Here is a 24,923-nt window from a genome sequence, read left to right as displayed (position 1 = left end):
GACCCGCTAAGGAAAACAGATCAGCTGTTTGTCTCCGTAGCCACAGGCAGAGAGGGGGATCACATCTCTAAAGGTGCCATCTCTAAGTGGATTGTTAACTGTATCCAACTGTGTTACTCACTTTCTGAAAAGACTCTGCCTTTCACGCCCAGGGCCCACTCCACAAGAGGCATTGGGGCCACCCTGGCTTTTATTGCAAATGTACCCCTTGACTCCATTTGCAAAGCAGCTACTTGGAGCTCTATTCACACTTTTACTCAGCACTACTGCATTGACACTCATTCCAAGACAGATACACAAGTGGGACAAGCGGTTCTAAGGCATTTATTTGCTCATGAGCCTTCTCACATCCACCTCCTTCTTCAGGTACTACTCGCTAATCTATGCACAGCATGTGATCTAAGCAGATTCCACAAGCCTCAGAAGGGATACATTACTCACCGTAATCGTATTTCTGATGCTTGTATCTGCTTAGATTCACATGCGACCCTCCCTTCCTCCCCTCTGAGAGAAGGCGCATGGATGCTTGTAGTCTTACCCTTCTACCTTCTATCTGCTTGGACTATCTGTACTGACGCTACTTCTCATGCTACCCCATGTCAGAAAAAAAAACACAATCTGAGGGTCCTAGACGCGTGAGGCATCATGGGTACAGGGGACGTCACACTAGGGATAGTATTACTGGCACGCCCTGTGTCGACGCCCATTTTCGAGTTTCGAAAAACAAACTGTAATACTCCGCAGCTTCCACTAGATGTCGGCCTATGCACAGCATGTGAATCTAAGCAGATACAAGCATCAGAAATACGATTACGGTGAGTAATGTATCCCATATATATTCAGTGAAAAAACTTTGTTAAAGGGACGTTATGGTTAAGTTGCGCTACTAAAAACCTATGAAATTCAGTGAAAAAACTTTGTCAAAGGGACGTTATGGTTCCAAGTAAAACCAAAAAACCCTTGAAATTCGCCAGTTATGGTAAGCTAAGCAACCATAACTCGCGCCACCACCGTGCACTGCTAAGACTAACACCAAGGACATCAAAGATGACATCACATGTGTATGTACTTTCCATGAAATATGTGTACAAGGGATTCTTATTATAATGTTGCGAAACAAGTGTCAAGGATCATTGCAATAAATATCATACCCTAATTAGTGCATTGAACGATGCATTGATATAAATGGCATTCTATTATGGGGTTCTATCTAGTATAAAAAGCTACTCATACAGAAACATAACATTGTGTGCAGCGTACAAGATGAAGGTATAATATTCGTAATGTTAATATGTTGAATAATTAAATGATAATTGTTTTCTTAATACATTTTTGTGTACTGTGAAATATGTAATACGTAGCTAATAAAACACGTATTACATAATTGCATTACTATAGACAAAACACAAAGACACAAGAACACATACCAATATGGGTATATACAGGGAAAGTGAAGTTAGCAAAAAAGCACAAGTAGTAGCAGAAACAATTCATAACTTAACTGATTATTTTCATGCAAATAAATGATTGCTCTGTTTCAAAACTGCTATTTACCCTATGTATATGTATCACTTGATGTGATTGGACCCACAGGGAAAGTACAGCCATAAAAAAAAACAGAACTATCAGAAAGTGCTCATAAGTCTATTGATTATCTTTATGCACACATAGGATTGCTGTCTTTCAAGCTTGTGTCTTCCCGTATGTATATGTTTCATATGATGTGACTGGTCTCTAAGGGAATTACTGTAAGAACCTACTTGAAGGATAAGTCTACAAATAAAATAAGATTTTTAGTTTCGGACTGTTACTGAAGAAAACCATGTGCCCTAGATATGTCAGCAAAAGAAAAAAAGAGTGAGCCAGACATGTGATGTCATCAATGATGTCATCAATGACATTTGTGATGTCATCTTTGATGTCCTGGGAGTTAGTCTTAGCAGTGCACGGTGGTGGCGCGAGTTATGGTTGCTTAGCTTACCAAAACTGGCGAATTTCAAGGGTTATTCGGTTTTACTTGGAACCATAACGTCCCTTTGACAAAGTTTTTTCACTGAATTTCATAGGTTTTTAGTAGCGCAACTTAACCATAACGTCCTTTTCAATAGATGAAGACCACTAACATCTTATGTCCTCAAAGTGGGAACGCCGGGTGGTAAAAAAAAACAAAAAGATTTTCCTTCCTACACCGGGACGCCTGTGCCGTCCCGGTGTAGGAAGGAAAATCTTTTACCAAGATGGCCACCATGGAAAGGGAAGGCGGGGTGTATAAAGAACACAACAGGGCATGAGCTGGGGGTGGGGGGGAACAGGGGAGACACATGGGCATGAGCGGGGGGTGAGAGGGAACAGGGTACAAACGGGGCATGAGCAGGGGGTGGGGGGAAAAGGAAGGAAACACGGGGCATGAGCGATGGTGGGGGAACACGAGAGAGACACGGGGCATGAGCAGCGGGTGGGGAGGAACACGAGGGAGACACGGGGCATGAGCTGGAGAGGAACACGAGGGAGACACGGTGCATGAGCGGGGGGGGGTGGGGGGCAACAGGAGAGAGACACGGGGCATGAGCACGGAGTGGGGGGTACAGGAGACAGACACGGGGCATGGGTGGGGGCAAGAGGAGACAGAAACTGGGCATGAGCGGGGGGTGGGGGGAACAGGAGACAGACACGGGGCATGAGCGGGGGGCAACAGGAGAGAGACATGGGGCATGAGCGGGTGGTGGGGGGGTACAGGAGACAGACACGGGGCATGAGCAGGGGGTGGGGGGCCACAGGAGAGAGACACGGGGCATGAGCGGGGGGTGGGGGCAACAGGTGACTGACATGGGGCATGAGTGGGGGGCAACAGGAGACTGACACGGGGCATGAGCGGGGGGTGGGGGGCAACAGGAAACTGACACGGGCCATGAGCGGGGTGTGGGGGGCAACAGGAGAGACAAGGGGCATGAGCAGGGTGTCGGGGGCTACAGGAGAGACACGGGGCATGAGCGGGGGTGGGGGGGAACAGGAGAGACACGGGGCATGAGCGGGGGGTGGGGGGAGAACAGGAGAGACACGGGGCATGAGCGGGGGTGGGGGGAACAACAGACACGGGGCATGTGCGGGGGTGGGGAGAACAGACACGGGGCATGAACGGGGGGGTGGGGGTCAACAGGAGACAGACACGGGGCATGAGCGGGGGTGGGGAGAACAGGAGAGACACGGGGCATGAGCGGGGGTGGGGCAACAACAGACACGGGGCATGTGCGGGGGTGGGGAGAACAGACACGGGGCATGAGCGGGGGGCGTGGGGGGCAACAGGAGACCGGCACATAAGGGGAACAGGAGACAGATACGGGGCATGAGCAGGGGGAACAGAAGACAGATACGGGGCATGAGCGGGGCGTGGGGGGAAGGGGAGAGACACACACGGGGCATGAGTGGGGGTGGGGACAGGGAGAGAGACACACGGGGCATGAGCGGGGGGTGGGCGGGAGGGAGAGAGCCACATGGGGGATGAGCGGGGGGTGGGCGGGGGGGAGAGAGACACACGGGGCATGAAAGGGGGTGGGGGGAAGGGGAGAGAGACACACGGGGCATGAGCGGGTGTGGGGAAGGGGAGAGAGACACACAGGGCATGAGCAGGGTGTGGGGGGAAGGGGAGAGAGACACACGGGGCATGAGCGGGGGGTGAGGGGGAGGGGGAGAGACACACTGGGCATGAGCGGGGGTGGGCGGGAGGGGGAAAGACACACGGGGCATGAGCGGGGGTGGAGGGGAGGGAGAGAGACACACGGGGCATGAGCGGGGGGAGGGAGACACATGGGGCAAGAGCGGGGGTGGGCGGGAGGGGGAAAGAGACACGGGGCAAGAGCGGGGGTGGAGGGGAGGGAGAGAGACGCACGGGGCATGAGCGGGGGTGGAGGGGGTGGGCTTTAGGGGGAGAGACACACGGGGCATGAGCGGGGGGTGGGTGGGTGATGAGAGACACACGGACATGAGCGGTGGGTGAGCGGGAGGGAGAGAGACACACAGGGCATGAGTGGGGGGTGGGCGGGAGGGAGAGAGACACACAGGGCATGAGTGGGGGGTGGGCGGGAGGGAGAGAGACACACCGGGCATGAAAGGGGGTGGGGGAAGGGGAGAGAGACACACGGGTCATGAGCGGGGTGCGGGGAAGGGGAGAGAGACACACGGGGCATGAGCGGGGTGTGGGGGGGAAGGGGAGAGACACACACGGGGCATGAGCGGGGGTGAGGGGGAGGGGGAGACGCGCACGGGACATGAGCGGGGGGGTGGGCGGGAGGGGGAGAGACACACGGGGCATGAGCGGGGGTGGGCGGGAGGGGGAAAGACACACGGGGCATGAGCGGGGGTGGAGGGGAGGGAGAGAGACACACGGGGCATGAGCGGGGGTGGAGGGGGAGGGAGAGAGACACACGGGGCAAGAGCGGGGGTGGGCGGGAGGGGGAAAGACACGGGGCAAGAGCGGGGGTGGGCGGGAGGTGGAAAGAGACACGGGGCAAGAGCGGGGGTGGGGGGAGGGAGAGAGACACACGGGGCATGAGCAGGGGGGGAGGGAGAGAAACACACGGGCATGAGCAGGGGTGGGGGGGAGGGAGAGAGACACATGGGGCATGAGCGGGTGTGGGGGGGAGGTAGAGAGACACACGGGGCATGAGCGGGGGTGGAGGGGGAGGGCGAGAGACACACGGGGCATGAGCGGGGGGGCGGGAGGGAGAGAGACACACGGGGCATGAGCAGCGGGTGGGGAGGAACACGAGGGAGACACGGGGCATGAGCTGGGGGTGGGGAGGAACACGAGGGAGACACTGGGCATGAGCAGGGGGGTGGGGGGCAACAGGAGAGAGACACGGGGCATGAGCGCGGAGTGGGGGGTACAGGAGACAGACACGGGGCATGGGTGGGGGCAACAGGAGACAGACACTGGGCATGAGCGGGGGGTGGGGAAACATGAGACAGACACGGGGCATGAGCGGGGGGCAACAGGAGACAGACACGGGGCATGAGCGGGCAGTGGGGGGGTACAGAAGACAGACACGGGGCATGAGCAGGGGGTGGGGGCAACAGGAGAGAGACACAGGGCATGAGCGGGGGGTGGGGGCAACAGGCGACTGACATGGGGCATGAGTGGGGGGTGGGGGGCAACAGGAGACTGACACGGGGCATGAGCGGGGGTGGGGGGCAACAGGAGACTGACACGGGCCATGAGCGGGGGGTGGGGGGCAACAGGAGACTGACACGGGCCATGAGCGGGGGGTGGGGGGCAACAGGAGAGACACGGGGCATGAGTGGGGGGTGGGGGGGAACAGGAGAGACACGGGCCATGAGCGGGGGGTGGGGGGGGAACAGGAGAGACACGGGGCATGAGCGGGGGATGGGGGAACAACAGACACGGGGCATGTGCGGGGGTGGGGAGAACAGACACGGGGCATGAGCGGGGGGTGGGGAGAACAGGAGAGACACGGGGCATGAGCGGGGGGTGGGGAGAACAGGAGACAGATACGGGGCATGAGCAGGGGAACAGAAGACCGATACGGGGGGGCATGAGCAGGGGGTGGGGGGAAGGGGAGAGAGACACACGGGGCATAAGCGGGGGGTGGGGACAGGGAGAGAGACATACGGGGGATGAGCGGGGGGTGGGCGGGAGGGAGAGAGACACACGGGGCATGAAAGGGGGTGGGGGAAGGGGAGAGGGACACACGGGGCATGAGCGGGGGGCGGGGGTGAGGGGGAGGGGGAGAGACACACAGGGCATGAGCGGGGGTGGGCGGGAGGGGGAAAGACACGGGGCATGAGCGGTGGTGGGCGGGAGGGGGAAAGACACACGGCATGATCGGGGTGGAGGGGAGGGAGAGAGACACACGGGGCATGAGCGGGAGGGAGGGGGAGAGACATACGGGGCAAGAGTGGGGGTGGGCAGGAGGGGGAAAGAGACACGGGGCAAGAGCGGGGGTGGGCGGGAGGGGGAAAGCGACACACGGGGCATGAGCGGGGGTGGAGGGGTGGGCGGGAGGGGGAGAGACACACGGGTCATGAGCGGGGTGTGGGGAAGGGGAGAGAGACACACGGGGCATGAGCGGGGTGTGGGGGGAAGGGGAGAGACACACGGGGCATGAACGGGGGGTGGGGGTGAGGGGGGAGGGGAAGAGACACACGGGACATGAGCGGGGGGTGGGGGTGAGGGGGGAGGGGAAGAGACACACGGGACATGAGCGGGGGGTGGTCGGGAGGGGGAGAGACACATTGGGCATGAGCGGGGGTGGGCGGGAGGGGGAGAGACACGGGGCATGAGCGGGGGTGGGGACAGGGAGAGAGACACATGGAGCATGAGCGGGGGTGGGTGGGAGGGAGAGGGAGAGACACACGGGGGATGAGCGGGGGGTGGGCGGGAGGGAGAGAGACACACGGGGCATGAAAGGGGGTGGGGGAAGGGGAGAGAGACACACGGGGCATGAGCGGGGGGCGGGGGGGAGGGGGAGAGACACACAGGGCATGAGCGGGGGTGGGCGGGAGGGGGAAAGACACACGGGGCATGAGCGGTGGTGGGCGGGAGGGGGAAAGACACACAGGGCATGATCGGGGGTGGAGGGAGAGAGACACACGGGGCATGGGAGGGAGGGGGAGAGACACACGGGGCAAGAGTGGGGGTGGGCGGGAGGGGGAAAGACACGGGGCAAGAGCGGGGGTGGGCGGGAGGGGGAAAGACACAGGGCAAGAGCGGGGGTGGAGGGGAGGGAGAGAGACACACGGGGCATGAGCGGGGGTGGAGGGGTGGGCAGGAGGGGGAGAGACACACGGGTCATGAGCGGGGTGTGGGGAAGGGGAGAGAGACACGGGGCATGAGCGGGGGTGGGGGTGAGGGGGGAGGGGAAGAGACACACGGGACATGAGCGGGGGGTGGGGGTGAGGGGGGAGGGGAAGAGACACACGGGACATGAGCGGGGGGTGGGCGGGAGGGGGAGAGACACATTGGGCATGAGCGGGGGTGGGGGGAGGGGGAAAGACACGGGGCATGAGCGGGGGTGGAGGGGAGAGAGAGAGACACACTGGGCATGAGCGGAGGGGGAGGGGAGAGAGAGAGACACACGGGGCAAGAGCGGGGGTGGGCGGGAGGTGGAAAGAGACACGGGGCAAGAGCGGGGGTGGGGGGGAGGGAGAGAGACACACGGGGCATGAGCGGGGATGGAGGGGAGGGAGAGAGACACACGGGGCATGAGCGGGGGTGGGGGGGAGGGAGAGAGACACGGGGCATGAGCGGGTGTGGGGGAGAGGGAGAGAGACACGGGGCATGGGCGGGGGGTGGGCGGGAGGGGGAGAGACACACGGGGCATGAGCGGGGGGTGGGCAGGAGGGGGAGAGACACACGGGGCATGAGCGGGGGTGGGGGGATTTAGAGAGACACACGGGGCATGAGCGGGGTGTGGGGGGAAGGGGAGAGAGACACACTGGGCATGAGCGGGGAGTGGGGGGAAGGGGAGAGAGACACGGGGCATGAGCGGGGGGTGGGCGGGAGAGGGAGAGACACACAGGGCATGAGCGGGGGTGGGCGGCGGGTGGGGAGAGACACACAGGGGGCGGGCGGCGGATGTTGAGAGACACACGGGACAGGGGTTGGGCGGGAGGGGAGAGACACACGGGGGGTGGGAGAGACACACGGGGCATGAGCAGGGGGTGGGCGGCTGGTCAGAGACGAGCGGGGCACGAGAGGGGGGTGGGCGGGAGGCAGAAAGACACACGGACATGAGCGGGGGGGTGGGCGGGAGGGAGAAAGACACACGGATATGAGCGGGGGGTGGGCGGGAGGTTGAAAAACGCACGGACATGAGCGGGGGGTGGGTGGGCGGGAGGGAGAAAGACACACGGCATTCGTGTGCAGGCGGCAGATCCCGCTCCTCGGCCCTCCGCTGGCCACCGTGTGCCGATGGTGTGAGCGGGGGGCTGGAGTAAAAGGGAAGACACGGAGCATGAGTGGGGTGGGGGTCAGAGGAACAGGAGACAGACACGGGCATGAGCGGGGGTGGGGGACTTACTGTGCAGGCGGGATACAAAACCTCTCATGCGAGGAACAAAGATGGCAGACGCACTGCACGCTTTCACCGCATCCAATGAGAGCACGTTGGATGTCCGCGGACATCCCGCAAGCTGCTTGCCCAATCACCGTCCTGTCCGCGGAGCGAACAGGGAAGTGTGTCTGCGAAGCAAACACAGATATCACTAATTTTTTTCACTTACATTTTTGTCATTTTATTAAAAACTACTGGATGGATTTACACCAAATAAAGCAAAGCACGCTTTTGGGACAAAGCCGCCACTCCTGACGCAAATTTGGTGTAAATCCGTCCAGCGGTTTGGGCTGTAGGCGTGAGCAAAGTTTTTTCCCATTATGTTTATGGGGGAAAAAAAAGTTTTGGGACCCCCCCCCCCTATAACTTTGCCTCCCCAGGACGAATCCTCACCAAACTTTGCATTCGGAGTGACCCAAATACTTTTTTTGCAAAGTTTGGTGAGGATTCGTCCAGGGAGAGCGAAGTTATAAGCCGCCCAAAAAGTGCTCTTCCTATGGAAACTGCAATTTAACCATAACTACATGGCCACTACTGTGGCCATGTCATATATATATATATATATATATATATATATACATACATACATACATACATACGTTCCCTTTCCTATGGGGAGGTGAAATATGCATGGATGGTCGAGCAGCAATTCTTAACAAGTTTATGGAATAATAAAATTTAATATTTTTGAACAAAAACGGATGCTGTGATTGCTTGGATCAACGACGAGTCTAAACATGGGAGTGCTGCTCGGCGCAACAGCGATTTTCTTTATCGTGGAACTGCAATATATATATGTACATTTACAGCACTTCATTGTGTTGTAGGACATGAAGGAAATGTTATGGAGAAAAGAATAAGGTCAGAAAATGAAAACGCGCCTGCAATAAGGTACAAATAATAACTTTGTTCTAGATATTTTTTAGGCAGGAAGACAGATTAGACAATGTTCTGAAGAAGGGTATTTAAAAACCAAAATGCGTAGAAAGTACCAACACTTTCTGCAAGAACATCTTTGACTGCCATCAAGATTAATCTGTTACAACAGAAAAATATTATTGAATAGCTATTTAATGTATGACCAGGGCTCTGATTGCATTGCTTAAGATTGTAACCATGGACGTTTCAATATACATATATTTTTTATACATAGGCATATTATATGAGACACATGGCTATTGCACTAATGGAATTTTGTTGATCAAATATAATTATTGTTGGTAGAAATGTGCATGATATTTGTAATTTTTGGAAGGAATACCGGAACGGAGTGCACTGTGGATCCTCATGTGGCAGTGCAAGAATATTTTGATGTTTTACACAATTTAGGGACTTGAGAATCGTGCAGTTCTAATCCTAGCATTCCTGAAGTATTTTTTTTTTTAAGTAGAACATTTGTTCTATGAATTTATTCTGATTGTGCTCTTCATTTAGTTTTTTTTAAAAGTAAAGAACTGGCCAACCAATGTGTTCGGTTTACATCCTGCATTCATTAATTCTGCATTCATTATTTTATATTATCAGGGGGAAAAAATCCAGGTTACTAGCAAGGCCTAAAAAGCCATTCAACCGTCCAACCCCCCATCCCCCGCCCCCCCATCCCCCTTTTTTTCAACATGCACACCATTTCTTACTCCGAAAAGATCAATTGTCACTAGCTAATGCCTAGTGGCAAGTGCACATTTTGAGGCCTGATGTTCTGTTACTGGGATTTACGTTCTACATCTAACCACTGCTGTTTGCATGGTCTTTGTGCACGCTCTCTGCCTCTCTTGCGGGCTCCATGGCCGTTGCCATCTTTGTGCGTTTGTCTCACTAAATGTGTTCAGTGTACATGCATTCATTATGTGATATGTTACCTGGATGTACATTATACTGCATACAGTGCCATTTGCATAGTCTTGTGGACGGGCCTAGCAAATTCTTAAAAATCTCCCTAGACCTGCAGGGTGAGCTCCTTAGTTTACATACTCTACCTAAGAGAAATGCACTTACCCCAATGTTACTGTCACCGGGATCAGAGATATCCTCGTCAGAGAACGTTGTTTCCGATTCTCCACCCTCCCCTAACTCCTCACCTTCTTCTTTCCTTTCCGTACCCTTCTCTCCTTTTCTTCTTGGTTGCTCCTTTTTTTGTGTAGATAAGGACGACCACGGAAGGAAGCCACCGTGCTACCCGAAAAGGGTGCCCGGGGCTCCCCTCCGGGAACGCCAAAAAGGGGAAAAAGCCCTAAGGCACAAAAAACCCTGAGCGACACCTGAGATACTCTGGATTTGAGTAATGGGTAGTCTTGAGACGGGGCCCTGCAGAAGAGATGGTCAGCTGTGATATTCTGGAGGAGCTCTGGAGGAAGCTAGTCCATGCGATAAAGGGTGATCACTGGGTGAAACCCAGTTCAAGGAAAGGGAACCAGGAGAAGTCGGCAGTCCAATAGCAGGCCAGGATCCGGTACACAGGGAAGCAACAGAAGAAGGTGTCCAAGCGGTAGAGTAGACAATCCGAAATTAACAGGCCGGGGTCCGGTACACAGGGAATCCAGCAGGAAGATCAGGAGAAAACAAAGGAGGAGACGGGTACAGGAAGCCAGAACGGAGAAAAGGTAAGGAGCACAGAGTGAAGGAAAGATGGGACGGGGGTGGGCTAGAAGACTGGAAGGAGAGCAAGGGGGATGAGAGGAACGGAAAAAACGGAGGGGAAAAAACTCAGAGCAATGAGGAGCAGGCAAGCAAGAGAGGAGGAACGGGACCCGATAGGGATCGGGGACCGACAGAGGAAATAAACGAGCGTGAAGGCTGCGAAAAGCACAGAGCGGACAGCACTCTTGGAAAACGAAACCGGAAGCGTTGCAACGCGTCTGCGATCCGGAAGCGGGAGGATTTAAGCTTCTGAGTCGCGTCAGCGCGCAAACACTAGAACGGTGCTAAAGGAGAACGTGACGGGTGAGCGGAGCGTGCGACAGGCTAGTATCTGCGCCGCCAGCGGCTCCACAGGCTCCACCCGCCTCGCGGCATGACAGTTACTGGTGACAAAATATTTGCCATTGCTTTTTGTAAAATTGTGCATTTCGCCATAAGCACACTTGATATTTGGTGAAATGCTGTCAAGCATGCACAGTGAAACTTGTATTTGCCATTTACTTCAAACAAACTGTGTTTGCAGTAAATGAAAAATATGTTTCCAACATCCCCCATACTCGCCAGCAAGGTTGAGTATCATACAAATGGTACTTGCCCTTCATATAAATTACTAGCCCATGATAGTGGGCTGGTCGATTTTGCAAACCCTGCAGGTGCTGTGGCCTTCTCGCTGTGGGCTCTTCCTATGTTTCTCTCTACACTCTCTTTAGTCCAGTGTTTCTCATCTCTGTGCATTTATCCCTCTTTCTCTGCTTACTATACTCTTTCAAACCTGAAGAGGAGGATGGAGATCAGATGACCCTAGTGAACAGGCAGGTTTAAGCAGGCCAGACTTGTCCAGGGCAGACATTTAGTGGTGGGTATGGAAACAAGTCGGTGCAGCATCACTGAGGGGGTAGGGAGCATATGTTAATTCCTACCAGGTGAGAATGACTCCAACTGAAAAAGCCCTGAGAGCATGGGGCAAAACAGAAGCCTGGCCAACTTCCCCCTGTAGCCTAGAACCCTGTGAGCAGAAGTGGCTGCTCAAGGAACTTGGCAACTGCCTCGACAATCTGGACCACACCCTGAGACAACGCCAGGAACTGGAGCATCAGTGCAAGGAGGATCTAGAGCACTGACAGGTTCAAGAACACCAAGATTATGTTTATGGGGGAAAAAAAAGTTTTGGGACCCCCCCCCCCTATAACTTTGCCTCCCCAGGACGAATCCTCACCAAACTTTGCATTCGGAGTGACCCAAATACTTTTTTTGCAAAGTTTGGTGAGGATTCGTCCAGGGAGAGCGAAGTTATAAGCCGCCCAAAAAGTGCTCTTCCTATGGAAACTGCAATTTAACCATAACTACATGGCCACTACTGTGGCCATGTCATATATATATATATATATATATATATATATACATACATACATACGTTCCCTTTCCTATGGGGAGGTGAAATATGCATGGATGGTCGAGCAGCAATTCTTAACAAGTTTATGGAATAATAAAATTTAATATTTTTGAACAAAAACGGATGCTGTGATTGCTTGGATCAACGACGAGTCTAAACATGGGAGTGCTGCTCGGCGCAACAGCGATTTTCTTTATCGTGGAACTGCAATATATATATGTACATTTACAGCACTTCATTGTGTTGTAGGACATGAAGGAAATGTTATGGAGAAAAGAATAAGGTCAGAAAATGAAAACGCGCCTGCAATAAGGTACAAATAATAACTTTGTTCTAGATATTTTTTAGGCAGGAAGACAGATTAGACAATGTTCTGAAGAAGGGTATTTAAAAACCAAAATGCGTAGAAAGTACCAACACTTTCTGCAAGAACATCTTTGACTGCCATCAAGATTAATCTGTTACAACAGAAAAATATTATTGAATAGCTATTTAATGTATGACCAGGGCTCTGATTGCATTGCTTAAGATTGTAACCATGGACGTTTCAATATACATATATTTTTTATACATAGGCATATTATATGAGACACATGGCTATTGCACTAATGGAATTTTGTTGATCAAATATAATTATTGTTGGTAGAAATGTGCATGATATTTGTAATTTTTGGAAGGAATACCGGAACGGAGTGCACTGTGGATCCTCATGTGGCAGTGCAAGAATATTTTGATGTTTTACACAATTTAGGGACTTGAAAATCGTGCAGTTCTAATCCTAGCATTCCTGAAGTATTTTTTTTTTTAAGTAGAACATTTGTTCTATGAATTTATTCTGATTGTGCTCTTCATTTAGTTTTTTTTAAAAGTAAAGAACTGGCCAACCAATGTGTTCGGTTTACATCCTGCATTCATTAATTCTGCATTCATTATTTTATATTATCAGGGGGAAAAAATCCAGGTTACTAGCAAGGCCTAAAAAGCCATTCAACCGTCCAACCCCCCATCCCCCGCCCCCCCATCCCCCTTTTTTTCAACATGCACACCATTTCTTACTCCGAAAAGATCAATTGTCACTAGCTAATGCCTAGTGGCAAGTGCACATTTTGAGGCCTGATGTTCTGTTACTGGGATTTACGTTCTACATCTAACCACTGCTGTTTGCATGGTCTTTGTGCACGCTCTCTGCCTCTCTTGCGGGCTCCATGGCCGTTGCCATCTTTGTGCGTTTGTCTCACTAAATGTGTTCAGTGTACATGCATTCATTATGTGATATGTTACCTGGATGTACATTATACTGCATACAGTGCCATTTGCATAGTCTTGTGGACGGGCCTAGCAAATTCTTAAAAATCTCCCTAGACCTGCAGGGTGAGCTCCTTAGTTTACATACTCTACCTAAGAGAAATGCACTTACCCCAATGTTACTGTCACCGGGATCAGAGATATCCTCGTCAGAGAACGTTGTTTCCGATTCTCCACCCTCCCCTAACTCCTCACCTTCTTCTTTCCTTTCCGTACCCTTCTCTCCTTTTCTTCTTGGTTGCTCCTTTTTTTGTGTAGATAAGGACGACCACGGAAGGAAGCCACCGTGCTACCCGAAAAGGGTGCCCGGGGCTCCCCTCCGGGAACGCCAAAAAGGGGAAAAAGCCCTAAGGCACAAAAAACCCTGAGCGACACCTGAGATACTCTGGATTTGAGTAATGGGTAGTCTTGAGACGGGGCCCTGCAGAAGAGATGGTCAGCTGTGATATTCTGGAGGAGCTCTGGAGGAAGCTAGTCCATGCGATAAAGGGTGATCACTGGGTGAAACCCAGTTCAAGGAAAGGGAACCAGGAGAAGTCGGCAGTCCAATAGCAGGCCAGGATCCGGTACACAGGGAAGCAACAGAAGAAGGTGTCCAAGCGGTAGAGTAGACAATCCGAAATTAACAGGCCGGGGTCCGGTACACAGGGAATCCAGCAGGAAGATCAGGAGAAAACAAAGGAGGAGACGGGTACAGGAAGCCAGAACGGAGAAAAGGTAAGGAGCACAGAGTGAAGGAAAGATGGGACGGGGGTGGGCTAGAAGACTGGAAGGAGAGCAAGGGGGATGAGAGGAACGGAAAAAACGGAGGGGAAAAAACTCAGAGCAATGAGGAGCAGGCAAGCAAGAGAGGAGGAACGGGACCCGATAGGGATCGGGGACCGACAGAGGAAATAAACGAGCGTGAAGGCTGCGAAAAGCACAGAGCGGACAGCACTCTTGGAAAACGAAACCGGAAGCGTTGCAACGCGTCTGCGATCCGGAAGCGGGAGGATTTAAGCTTCTGAGTCGCGTCAGCGCGCAAACACTAGAACGGTGCTAAAGGAGAACGTGACGGGTGAGCGGAGCGTGCGACAGGCTAGTATCTGCGCCGCCAGCGGCTCCACAGGCTCCACCCGCCTCGCGGCATGACAGTTACTGGTGACAAAATATTTGCCATTGCTTTTTGTAAAATTGTGCATTTCGCCATAAGCACACTTGATATTTGGTGAAATGCTGTCAAGCATGCACAGTGAAACTTGTATTTGCCATTTACTTCAAACAAACTGTGTTTGCAGTAAATGAAAAATATGTTTCCAACATCCCCCATACTCGCCAGCAAGGTTGAGTATCATACAAATGGTACTTGCCCTTCATATAAATTACTAGCCCATGATAGTGGGCTGGTCGATTTTGCAAACCCTGCAGGTGCTGTGGCCTTCTCGCTGTGGGCTCTTCCTATGTTTCTCTCTACACTCTCTTTAGTCCAGTGTTTCTCATCTCTGTGCATTTATCCCTCTTTCTCTGCTTACTATACTCTTTCAAACCTGAAGAGGAGGATGGAGATCAGATGACCCTAGTGAACAGGCAGGTTTAAGCAGGCCAGACTTGTCCAGGGCAGACATTTAGTGGTGGGTATGGAAACAAGTCGGTGCAGCATCACTGAGGGGGTAGGGAGCATATGTTAATTCCTACCAGGTGAGAATGACTCCAACTGAAAAAGCCCTGAGAGCATGGGGCAAAACAGAAGCCTGGCCAACTTCCCCCTGTAGCCTAGAACCCTGTGAGCAGAAGTGGCTGCTCAAGGAACTTGGCAACTGCCTCGACAATCTGGACCACACCCTGAGACAACGCCAGGAACTGGAGCATCAGTGCAAGGAGGATCTAGAGCACTGACAGGTTCAAGAACACCAAGATCAGGGTTCTTCAGTGGAAGTCGGGCTCGGCTCGGACATACGTCTACCAGATTAATTTGTATGAGGCATGCTTTGTACATTCTGATCTACCCAGAAGATGTATTACCTTGTGGCTTCAAATACGTTCTTGCTTCTGTGGCAGCCTCTTGTGTGCAATGCACAAATGACCATCCATTTATAAGCACGGTGGTGTGTGCTTATTAATCTTGAGTGACTGACACATTATACTGTGAGAGCTTAGTAACATAACATGATGTAGGAGTATTTCAGAAGGGGCCATACAATCCATTCACATTGGTCACCTCCACCATTGTGCTGCATGACCTCTGGAAGCACCTCCTGAATGTGGTTTATCATCCTTTTACAGGTAAGTGGGAGTCAGGACCTGGCACCAAAACATGGAGATGCCCTACAAGAGGTCTGCCTTGTTGGTGGGTTTTAAGAACATGCTGTATGTACTCCTTACTTTGTATCCTGATCAACTTGGTAGGATTTAGGGCTTGAGAGAGTTCAGACCCAAGTGACCCCGTACTCCCCAATAAAAGCTGAGGCAGAGCAGAGAACTGCTTGAGGTCATTGCCCTGTGAGATGCATACTTTGTGGGCATCCTCAGAGCAATGGCACATCACATATGCCATCTGCGCCTCCATAATTATGCGCTCTTTAATGAAGACTAGGTCTATTATAACCTCAAAATAAATCAGTGGTCTTGGGCACTTTGTACCACCTGAATCAGGTGATGGCAGTCTTGTGTTTGAACAGGGTATCCTCAAAGTCTTGCCCTGTCGCCATGCAGACCCTGACATGGGACTCCTGCTTTTCTTTATTGTCGCAGACCATAACCTGTGGAGTCAGGATAAGCATTACATTAGTAAATAAAATGTACAGTCCTCATTACCACCCAAACATAATGGCCAGGGGAAAGTGGAGCCCAAGGAGGCAGAATAAGGCATGGTTTTAGTAAAAGAAAATAACACTGTCTGGATTACCACTCAATATAATGTACAGGTGTGGGGAGGAATACGACATGGTTATATTTAAAAAATGAAATACTGTGCTTGTCCCCACCCAAATAAAATGCACAGGGTGGGGGAGAGATAAGCCGAATGAGTCCGAATAAGGAATGGTCCTAATAAAAGAAATGAACACTGTCCTGGTTACCACAAAACATAATGCAGAGGGTGGGGTGACAAAAGAACGTATGATGAGGCATTGTTATAATAAATTGAAAATACCAACATGATGCACAGGACGTCAAGTAGTAACAGAAATACATTACTTTTGGGGTATTAAAGCACATATCTAGCTTTGGGAAGCAAGAGAGCACTTTACAAGTGTTAGGGGGGGGAGTACATGGTAAGGGAATTGGGTACACGGGAGTGGGTACCTAAAAACAGGAGGGAGAAGATGGATAATTAGGCAGCATGGAATCTACAGTGGAGGGTGTGTGTGGAACTAGGTTTAAGTATAATAAAATAAATTAACATTGTCTTGGTTACCACCTAAATATAACTGAACAGTCCTAAACCTATATACCTGAACCCCAGTGAACATGGCAATTAATTGGATTACATCTGTGCAGACCTTTTCCGACTGATAGCCTTTGTCAGCCATATAGTCCTCTCGTCTTGTTACAGCAGCTAATCTATCATCTCTACTGATGACTAAACCTACAGTAGCAACAGCAACATTTTGTTCTAAAATTTCAGGAGTCTACTCTCCTAAATATGTATGCTTGGAATGTTCTCTTTTGTCGCTCCACCACTTACAGTATATACATTAACATACAGCCAGTGCTTTTAAGCCATTTGTGGACATTTGTATTCTCTTAAAAGGGATCCAAAACATCTAAAATATCTGAGTCTAACACCTCTCCACTGCATACCATACTAAACAACAATTACCCATTCTGATGCGTTTTTATCCTCTTCTCTGGGTGCACGTTCCCAGTAGTTGTACACTGAAGACAGTAGCCATTGGTGGATTGCCTTAATGGAATACCCGGTCTCATAAATCTCCATCAGCTTGCCGCTGTGGGCTTATGCTTTTGCTAGGCATGACAGGTACAACAGGAAAGTACTGGATAGCTGATACATCAGCTGAAATGTACATTGAATAAGTGTAAGGTTGCCTTCTTAAGGGGTTCCTTTAAATGGGGGTAGAAGGATGGGAGGGGAGGGGCGGGGCACACAATGCACAGAAGCCTGAAGTGTAATGGTTTAATTGAGTATTGTCGTAAGTACAACTACCAAGTATTAGCACCTTAATCAGCACCTTTTTCAATGTTTCCTCTCAGTCAGACTGAAATGGCACATGTGAATTGGTGTGAGCACCTTGCAAGAGGCCAAAAGGTATAACGGCCCTCTGTAGTAGGTTAACATATCCATACCAATCCGGTGTCCTCTCTCCATAGTAACACCCAAATGATGAGATGAGAGAGATTCCCACTGAAGGAAAGGAAGCAAGATGCTGTAGAATATACAGTGGTCTTGCTACAGGCCGGGCTTTGGCACTCTACAATAAGTGACGATCACATTGTACTGTAGTAAGCAAGGATCATTTCCACTCCAAGCATGTTTCTTTTTCTGTTTGCAGACTAGGCATAATGCCTTTCAGTAATAAAGCAGCAGAATAAAACAAAATAAAATAAAGTGCAAACAGGCCAGTTTGAAAAAAATACACATACCCCAGCAATAATGGAAATTGCGGTTGTGGACCAGCAGCTATTGGATGTCAAGGGGCTTTCAACCTGTTCCTATCGAGCGTTGTTACACTGAGGACACCAGCTTTGGCCCTACCACATCCCAAGGGTATTTTGAAGCTTCAGCATAGATATGCCTTTTCACACATATTGCCACAATCCAGGTGGGAGAGGGTGAAGGCTTGGACAGAAAAGCTGAAGTTGTTTTCCGGGATGAAGGACATGATTTTTTGCAGGAGGGAAAGTGGGTACCAAGCTGTTTGTTTCTTCCTTGCTATGTGCTCCTTGAAGGAGAGATGTCTGTTGAGATTGAACCCAAGGATCTTGGCTCAGGTGGTTATCTGTGGTATAAAACTCTCGAGGTTCATATCAGAGAGTCAGGTCTGGATGTCATGATGTTCTGTGTTGTTGTTCAGCAGTAGGAATTCTGAGTGGTTGGGTTCATGCAAGCACTCTACATCCAGTACTGGATCAATGTGAGCCACGTTGTATTCGATGGAGGCTGCCCCATGGCGTTTTACCTGTGCTTGGGCATGTAACGGTGTAATAATGGTGAGAAAGGTGAAGAGCTTCAAGAAAGGCCTTAAATGTTAAAGTGGAGTGCCAGTTAATAATTGCCACATAAAGAGCTCTGCCTGCTAGCTTACATTCTGGGTAAAGCATACAAACCCCAAGGTGCAACACGAACTTAAAAATCATAAAGGGTCTGACTCCTGAGACATGTTCAGGGGACCCAAGTTGGTGCTGGATGTGACAAGAATAGGTGTGACTGCCTGATAATGTCTACAAAAGCCAATCAAGGCATCTCACAAGGCGAAGAAAGTAGTTACCAGACAGTGACTGACTGTTCACATGCCAGGAAAAGAGATTCTAAGCAGTAGGGCATGACTGGGGACTTCAGCAGTCCTTAAGAAAGTTTGACTGTTTGTTTGGGAACCCCATCAAGTGAACTCCGTTAACCCTACTCCCTTATTTTCTGTTCCTGATAATAAAGCCCTTGAGTCACATTTGTTTTCATGCATCTGTTGGTCCCTCTGTAATGGCAAGGGGAAGGCAGCTGCAAAGTTTGAAGTGTTGATAAGTGCAGACCTGAAGCACCTGAGGCCTGAGTGCTGCTAGGGTTCTGTGTGGTTTGTCAGGGTGACACTTGGGTATGTGTTTTAGCATGAGAGGAGAGCCCAAGATCTAATAAATGGCAGCAGTGCGAGGCCGGGGGCTAGCCGCTGACCTGGGAGAGGATGGGTGTTATCTAGCTAAAGATGTAAGCTCTGGTTCATCTCTTTGAAAGGTAACATGGGTAGTCATGAAGCTGCAACATGCAAGGTGGTGTGTGGGGGTTTTCCTAGGTAGCAGGAGATGGAAAGGCAAGTCCGTGTTGGGGGGAATTTGAGGGTATAGGGTTATTGAGGACTCCTGTTACAGAGTTTTGAAGAGTACTGCTGGGAAACATTCATTCTTGTCCTACATTTTACTGCTACCATCATACTTTAAGTGAGGGTCGTGGTTCTTTCCTAGTTTTGATCTGAGGTACAGGGAGACAATGGTGTTCTTTTGGACTTATTTCTAATGTGTATATTGCACACATTCCAGCAAGAGAGGTTGGGAATCAACCCGTGCCCAAGTGGGTAGTGGGGGAGATAAATCCCATCTCTATATATCATGAAATAGCCTAATATCTGCATCTCTGCTTTATTCAACAGGCCATTCAGCTACTACCCAAAGTATACAGCTGCCAATGAACCTGAAACGATGGAATATCCTGCCAAAGAGGAGAAATCCTACAGAAGATGGACCAAGCCCTTCCAGTGAAGGACTTTCAAAATTATTACAACCACCTGAAAACCAGACGCCCCTCACACGTGCAGACAGCCCGCAAAGCTTCACCAGCCCACTTGGTTCTCGAAGACACCAGAGATGTCGCCTAAATTTTAGACCCCATAAATGCTCATACTGTGCAAATACTTTCTTCCAGCATTCACACCTCCTGATCCATATGAAATCCCATGCAGAAAAGAAGACATTTAACTGCAGTGACTGTGGAAAGTGCTTTACCAACAGGCAAAGCATAATCATACACAAGAAAAAGCTCCACATGGGTCAGAGTCTATATAAGTGTGTGTACTGTGAAAAAGGCTTCATCCGACGGTCCAATCTATGCGTGCATCAAAGGATCCATTTTGGGGAGAAGCCGTACAAGTGCACAAAGTGTGGTATGCGATTTGGCCAGGCATCAAGCCTGACTGTTCACCAGAGAACACACACCGGAGAAAGACCATACAAGTGTAGAGAGTGTGGGAAATGTTTCACTCAGCGGTCAGTTCTGGCCAAACATCAGATGATCCATACTGGCGAGAAACCATACCAATGTATGGAATGTGATAAAAGCTTCTCGCAGAGTTCACACCTGTGCCTGCATCAGAGGATGCATTCTGGGGACAGACCGCACCACTGCAATGTGTGTAAGAAAAGCTTCACTCTGAGAGCTGACCTTAACCAGCATCAGCGGATTCATACTGGGGAGAAGCCATACCGGTGTACCGAGTGTGATAAATGCTTCACACGCACTGCTGATCTGCGCAAGCATAGGAGGATACATACTGGGGAGAAACCATACCAGTGTACAAATTGTGAGAAACGCTTCAGGCGCAGCGCTGATCTGTGTAAGCATAAAAGGGTTCATAGTGGGGAGAAACCATACCAGTGTATTAAGTGTGACAAACGGTTTGCGCAGAATTCATCTCTGAGGCAGCACCAGAGAATTCATGCTGGCGAAAAGCCCTACCAATGTACAGCATGTGACAAGACCTTCACTCAAAAGTCTGCTCTGAGTTACCACCACATAACTCACACAGGGGAAAAGCCATACCAGTGCAAAGAGTGCACAAAAAGCTTCACTCGCAGCTCGGCTCTGTACCAGCATCTGAGAATCCATACGGGGGAGAAGCCGTACAAGTGTACAGTGTGTGATAAGACGTTTAGACAGGCATCTCACCTGAAGGCACATCAGAGATTCCACATGAAGGAGAGAAAAAAACAAACAGACTTGGGCAATCATTCTACAAGCTTACATTCTTGACTGGGATCCAGGAAGACGCATGTGCCACAGAAAAATACAAATATAGAAAAGAGCAACAATAAAACAACAAAAGAGATCACTTAAGAAATAGAAGAAATTAGGCAAATAGTGCAGTGGAACGCATTATTAATGCATCCTTATGTTAATTAGGAGTTGTTAAAAAAAAAAAAAAAGATTAAGCATGGCTGTAGAGGATAAAGCGCTGCGTGCTACAGAGTTGCCAAATGCATAGTGAACACTGAGGAACATGATGACAATAAAACCGAGAATCACCCTTGCAGCACTCAGTATCTTCCCATAGAAAGCTGTTGGGAAAGATACGGTGGAAAAAATGATATGCATCAAGGCACATCAATACAGCCGGGTCATAACCCATGAGTATTGGAAACACTCTAGAGCACAATCCAGCGAAAGCCAAAGAAAATGAACACGTTTCGCTCATGCTTGCCATACCACAATAACAACTGTTACAAAATGAAACAACTTAAAAAAGCGACTTGTAGAGTCATGACGAATCCCGTGGAATTTTCCTCTGATTTATGCATGCGTTACCTGTACAGTGGGAGTACATTTCAGGGTCCCCATTGCATTCAGACATTACAGTCCAACTGGTGGTAAACATGCAGAGTTTCAGAAGTAGGGCATGCAGTATTTGGTAACTACATGTGTGGGGAACGGAAAAGAACATGGTACAGTATAGAATTGCACCATGTTTCATTGGTACCATGTAAAGTAATGACTTGGGCAATATAACCCTCGGAGAGGGGTCATTACCGGTAGTGTAATGCCCCTGGGGCCATAGTTAAGAGCCTAAGCAAAGCGAGGACATTAACGTAGCCCCATGGGCATTACCATACCAATTCTGATGGTTGTATTGCTATTAGTACCTTGGCACGTTGCACCGGGCTATTAATAGCAGTATTTCTTGAGTTGTGAAACGCCACTGCGTCCGTTTCTCTACTTGAGAAAAAAAAGTAAAACAAAATAATGCCCGCCAGGGATCGGGGAGAAGGGACTTCTCCCCTTCCATGGGGACCATTAAAACAAATTTAAAAGAAAAGTTTACAAAAAAATAGCTTCCATGGAAGGGGCGAAAGGACTACACGTAGTCCCTTCTCTCTTTCCATGGTGGCCCCTCGCGAAAGAATTCGGGCACACTGCAGTGCTCGGAGCCTTGTCGGGCAGGTAACGCCCAGGCAAGGGCAAATGAGCTTGCTTTTTACAAACTCATTGACGCTTGCTGGGTGCTAATGTTTAGTAATGACCCATTTGTGCATTAGACAGAAAAGGTGATTACCAGGTGTCCATTTGAGATACCCACAATGCCACACTGTTTGCGGCCCTGAGCTATTCGCTGCTTGACTTAATAGATAAACGGTTTCATTAAGGCTAGGTCATGGAGGGGTAGGTAGAGGTCAAAATTGAAGGAATTCCTAGGTCTTTTTCTCTCTAATGAGCATGCAGTATTTACCACAGGTGGTACTCACCAGAACAGAACATTAGATAAATCCTCATGATCCAAAATTAGGCGGCCAGTAAAAACAAATATTATTTAAAAGAAAGCCTATTTGTATCATTACCGCCTCACTCATAATGAAGGTGTTAGTAAAACAGAAAAATACAGTAAGAAAAGGATGTGAACTATTTATGTTTCAAATATAAAGACGACTCATTCCTTTCTTAGCGGAGACAGAGGACCATGAAAGCAAACACATGTTGTAATATAACAGTGCGCTAAAAATGGCATTGGATAAGTTACTGCCACTTTTTTCTAGCACCCTGATAATCGTAATAATGTGTTCTAAGCACTTAACTAAATTACACTCTTCCCCCTAGGTTTGTCTGCCTTTGAGGCGGCTTAACCGAACAAACAGTATCTCTTACTAAGGTGTCCTAGGTGGTCAACTAAAGAATACAGTGACGGGACCCATCTGGGGACTGCTTGTCCTTTCAGGAATCCCTGGTATAAAATACGGTCTTTGGAATATAGCGCCCATTTGTTTAAAAACTCACAGTCCCTGGTTTAATGTGCCAGCATGCTTCTTGACTCCCCATTCACATGGAGATAGGGCCGTCCACTCTTCTTTGCTTGCCTGCCAGCATTTTATTCCACACGCCCCCATGATTTTGGGTATTACCGTGACACATTCCTTACAGGAAGCATTTCTTCCCTTTTGTCTAGGGTTTGTCTGGCTGTGATATTGTGACTTACCAGCTGTGTGTTGCCCTGCTGGTTGAAAATGTTACCCCCCAACAGGCTCTGTTTTCCTTCCTGGTCTCTGGCTCCTGCCAGTGTCTGAGATACAGCCCGCAGCAGGTTTATAGGTGCTTTTCTATCTCTCTGTATCTGATTGATATGATACAGCATTTATAACGCACTGGTAAACAAGTGTTTCTAGGCTCAACAAGACCAGGGGGGGGGGGCAGTGAAAGGACAAAACAATGATCTTACTAGGCCCTGTGGCATTCAGTACACGCAAGTGCAGGGAGAGGATGGGGAGAAGTGCCAAAAAGGGGTTCGGTGGAGTGGAGAAGGGCAGGTAGTCAAGAAGAGCAGCCAGCTGGTGGCTCTTGCGTGCAGACAGAGGGGACTGTAAGGTTACAGATACAGACCACAAGTGCAGAGGGAGTGAGGCAACAGTGCAAGGTAGGTGAAGCTGGACATGAGAGAACCTGGGCCCAAGTTCAGAGGATTGCCAGGTGACCAGTGTGTTTGCCAGACTGGTCATGAGCATGGGAGAGGAAGAGTGAAAGCGGAGGCGAAAAGGAAGGTCTTGAGTTGTTTCTGGAACCGGAGGTGTTCTGCTCAAGTTTGAGAGGGGCAGGAGGCTGTTCCAGAGGGAGATCCCAGCTGAAGCAAAAGATCTGCCCCCAACTCTCTTCTTGGAAAAGCGACTGACCCTCAGAGAGTTGGAGGCGGATGAGCATAGAGCTTAAGAAGGGAGGTCTTTAGGAAGAGAGCGTTGAAGGTAGTGTGGTTCCAGGCCCAGAAAACCTTGTGCACGATGCAAAGGGTCTTGAACGTGATCCGTGCCGCCACTGGGTGCCAGTGAAGAGCTTTCAGTGCTGGAGAGGTACAATCCCTGGGCTTGAGGCGAAGGACAAGTCTCACAGTCCTGTACTGGATAAGTTGTAGAGGCAGGAAGATTTAGAAAGGGGCTGTTGCAGTAGTCCAGCCTAGAGAGGACCAGAGGTCTGGAGACGGTGAGTTCCAGTGGCAAAATGAGGAAAGTAAGAATACCATTGTCTGAGCTGTAGCTTTCTCTCTGGGACTCTCTCTGCCTCCCTCCCAGGGCCTAGTTTCTCCACTGTGTCAGTCCCTCTCGCTGGGGTTCTGCATCTCTCCCATGGTCTGGGTCTCCCCCTGGTACATTGCCTCTCACAGTACTTTCACTCTGCAAGGGATAGGTTGCCGATCTCACAATATAAGTGTCATGGTGCCCAGGCCCCTGCTGTCTCTCTAGGCCCTGATCCCTCTCAGCCTCCTCAACTCTCTTGCGCTTTCCACTACCTCTGCTCTCACAGCTCCCTAAAACATCTATACACTGCTGCTTCACGTCTCCCTAACTGGGGACATAAAGCTTACTTCGAATGGATTGTGTCCTCCCACGTATTCCTCATCTAAGATGTATCGTTACCTTCAGCTTTGCTGCTTTGGAAAAAAACATTGTCCATCAGAGGGGGCTCTGTTCGAGGCCGTGGCGTCGATATCCCTCAGCGGTATCCGTTGAGCATCGACATTATCCGTCGTATAAATGGCTCGAGCCGCGCCCGTTGTCCTCAGTTCCATTTTTCCGATAGCTTTCGCTTCGTATCAAGAAAACGGCGCTTCAGTTCTCGTTAAAAT

General features: G+C 50.1%; 1 protein-coding gene across 1 annotated transcript in view; it reads left to right on the top strand.

The window, feature by feature from the left end:
* Nucleotides 1-23,474, top strand: part of LOC138489263 (zinc finger protein ZFP2-like) — a 67,512-nt gene extending 44,038 nt beyond the window's left edge. The window contains exon 3 of the mRNA XM_069616958.1: nucleotides 19,701-23,474. Within this exon, the coding sequence (XP_069473059.1) occupies nucleotides 19,701-21,076 (1,376 nt within the window). The 3' untranslated portion in view covers nucleotides 21,077-23,474. The remainder of the gene's footprint in view (nucleotides 1-19,700) is intronic.
* The last annotated feature ends 1,449 nt before the right edge of the window (nucleotides 23,475-24,923 follow it).

This window comes from Ambystoma mexicanum, chromosome 9 (assembly GCF_040938575.1).
Source record: "Ambystoma mexicanum isolate Mex_15411 chromosome 9, UKY_AmexF1_1, whole genome shotgun sequence".
NCBI classification, from domain to species: Eukaryota; Metazoa; Chordata; class Amphibia; order Caudata; family Ambystomatidae; genus Ambystoma; species Ambystoma mexicanum.
This window is presented reverse-complemented; position numbering and strand designations above follow the sequence as displayed.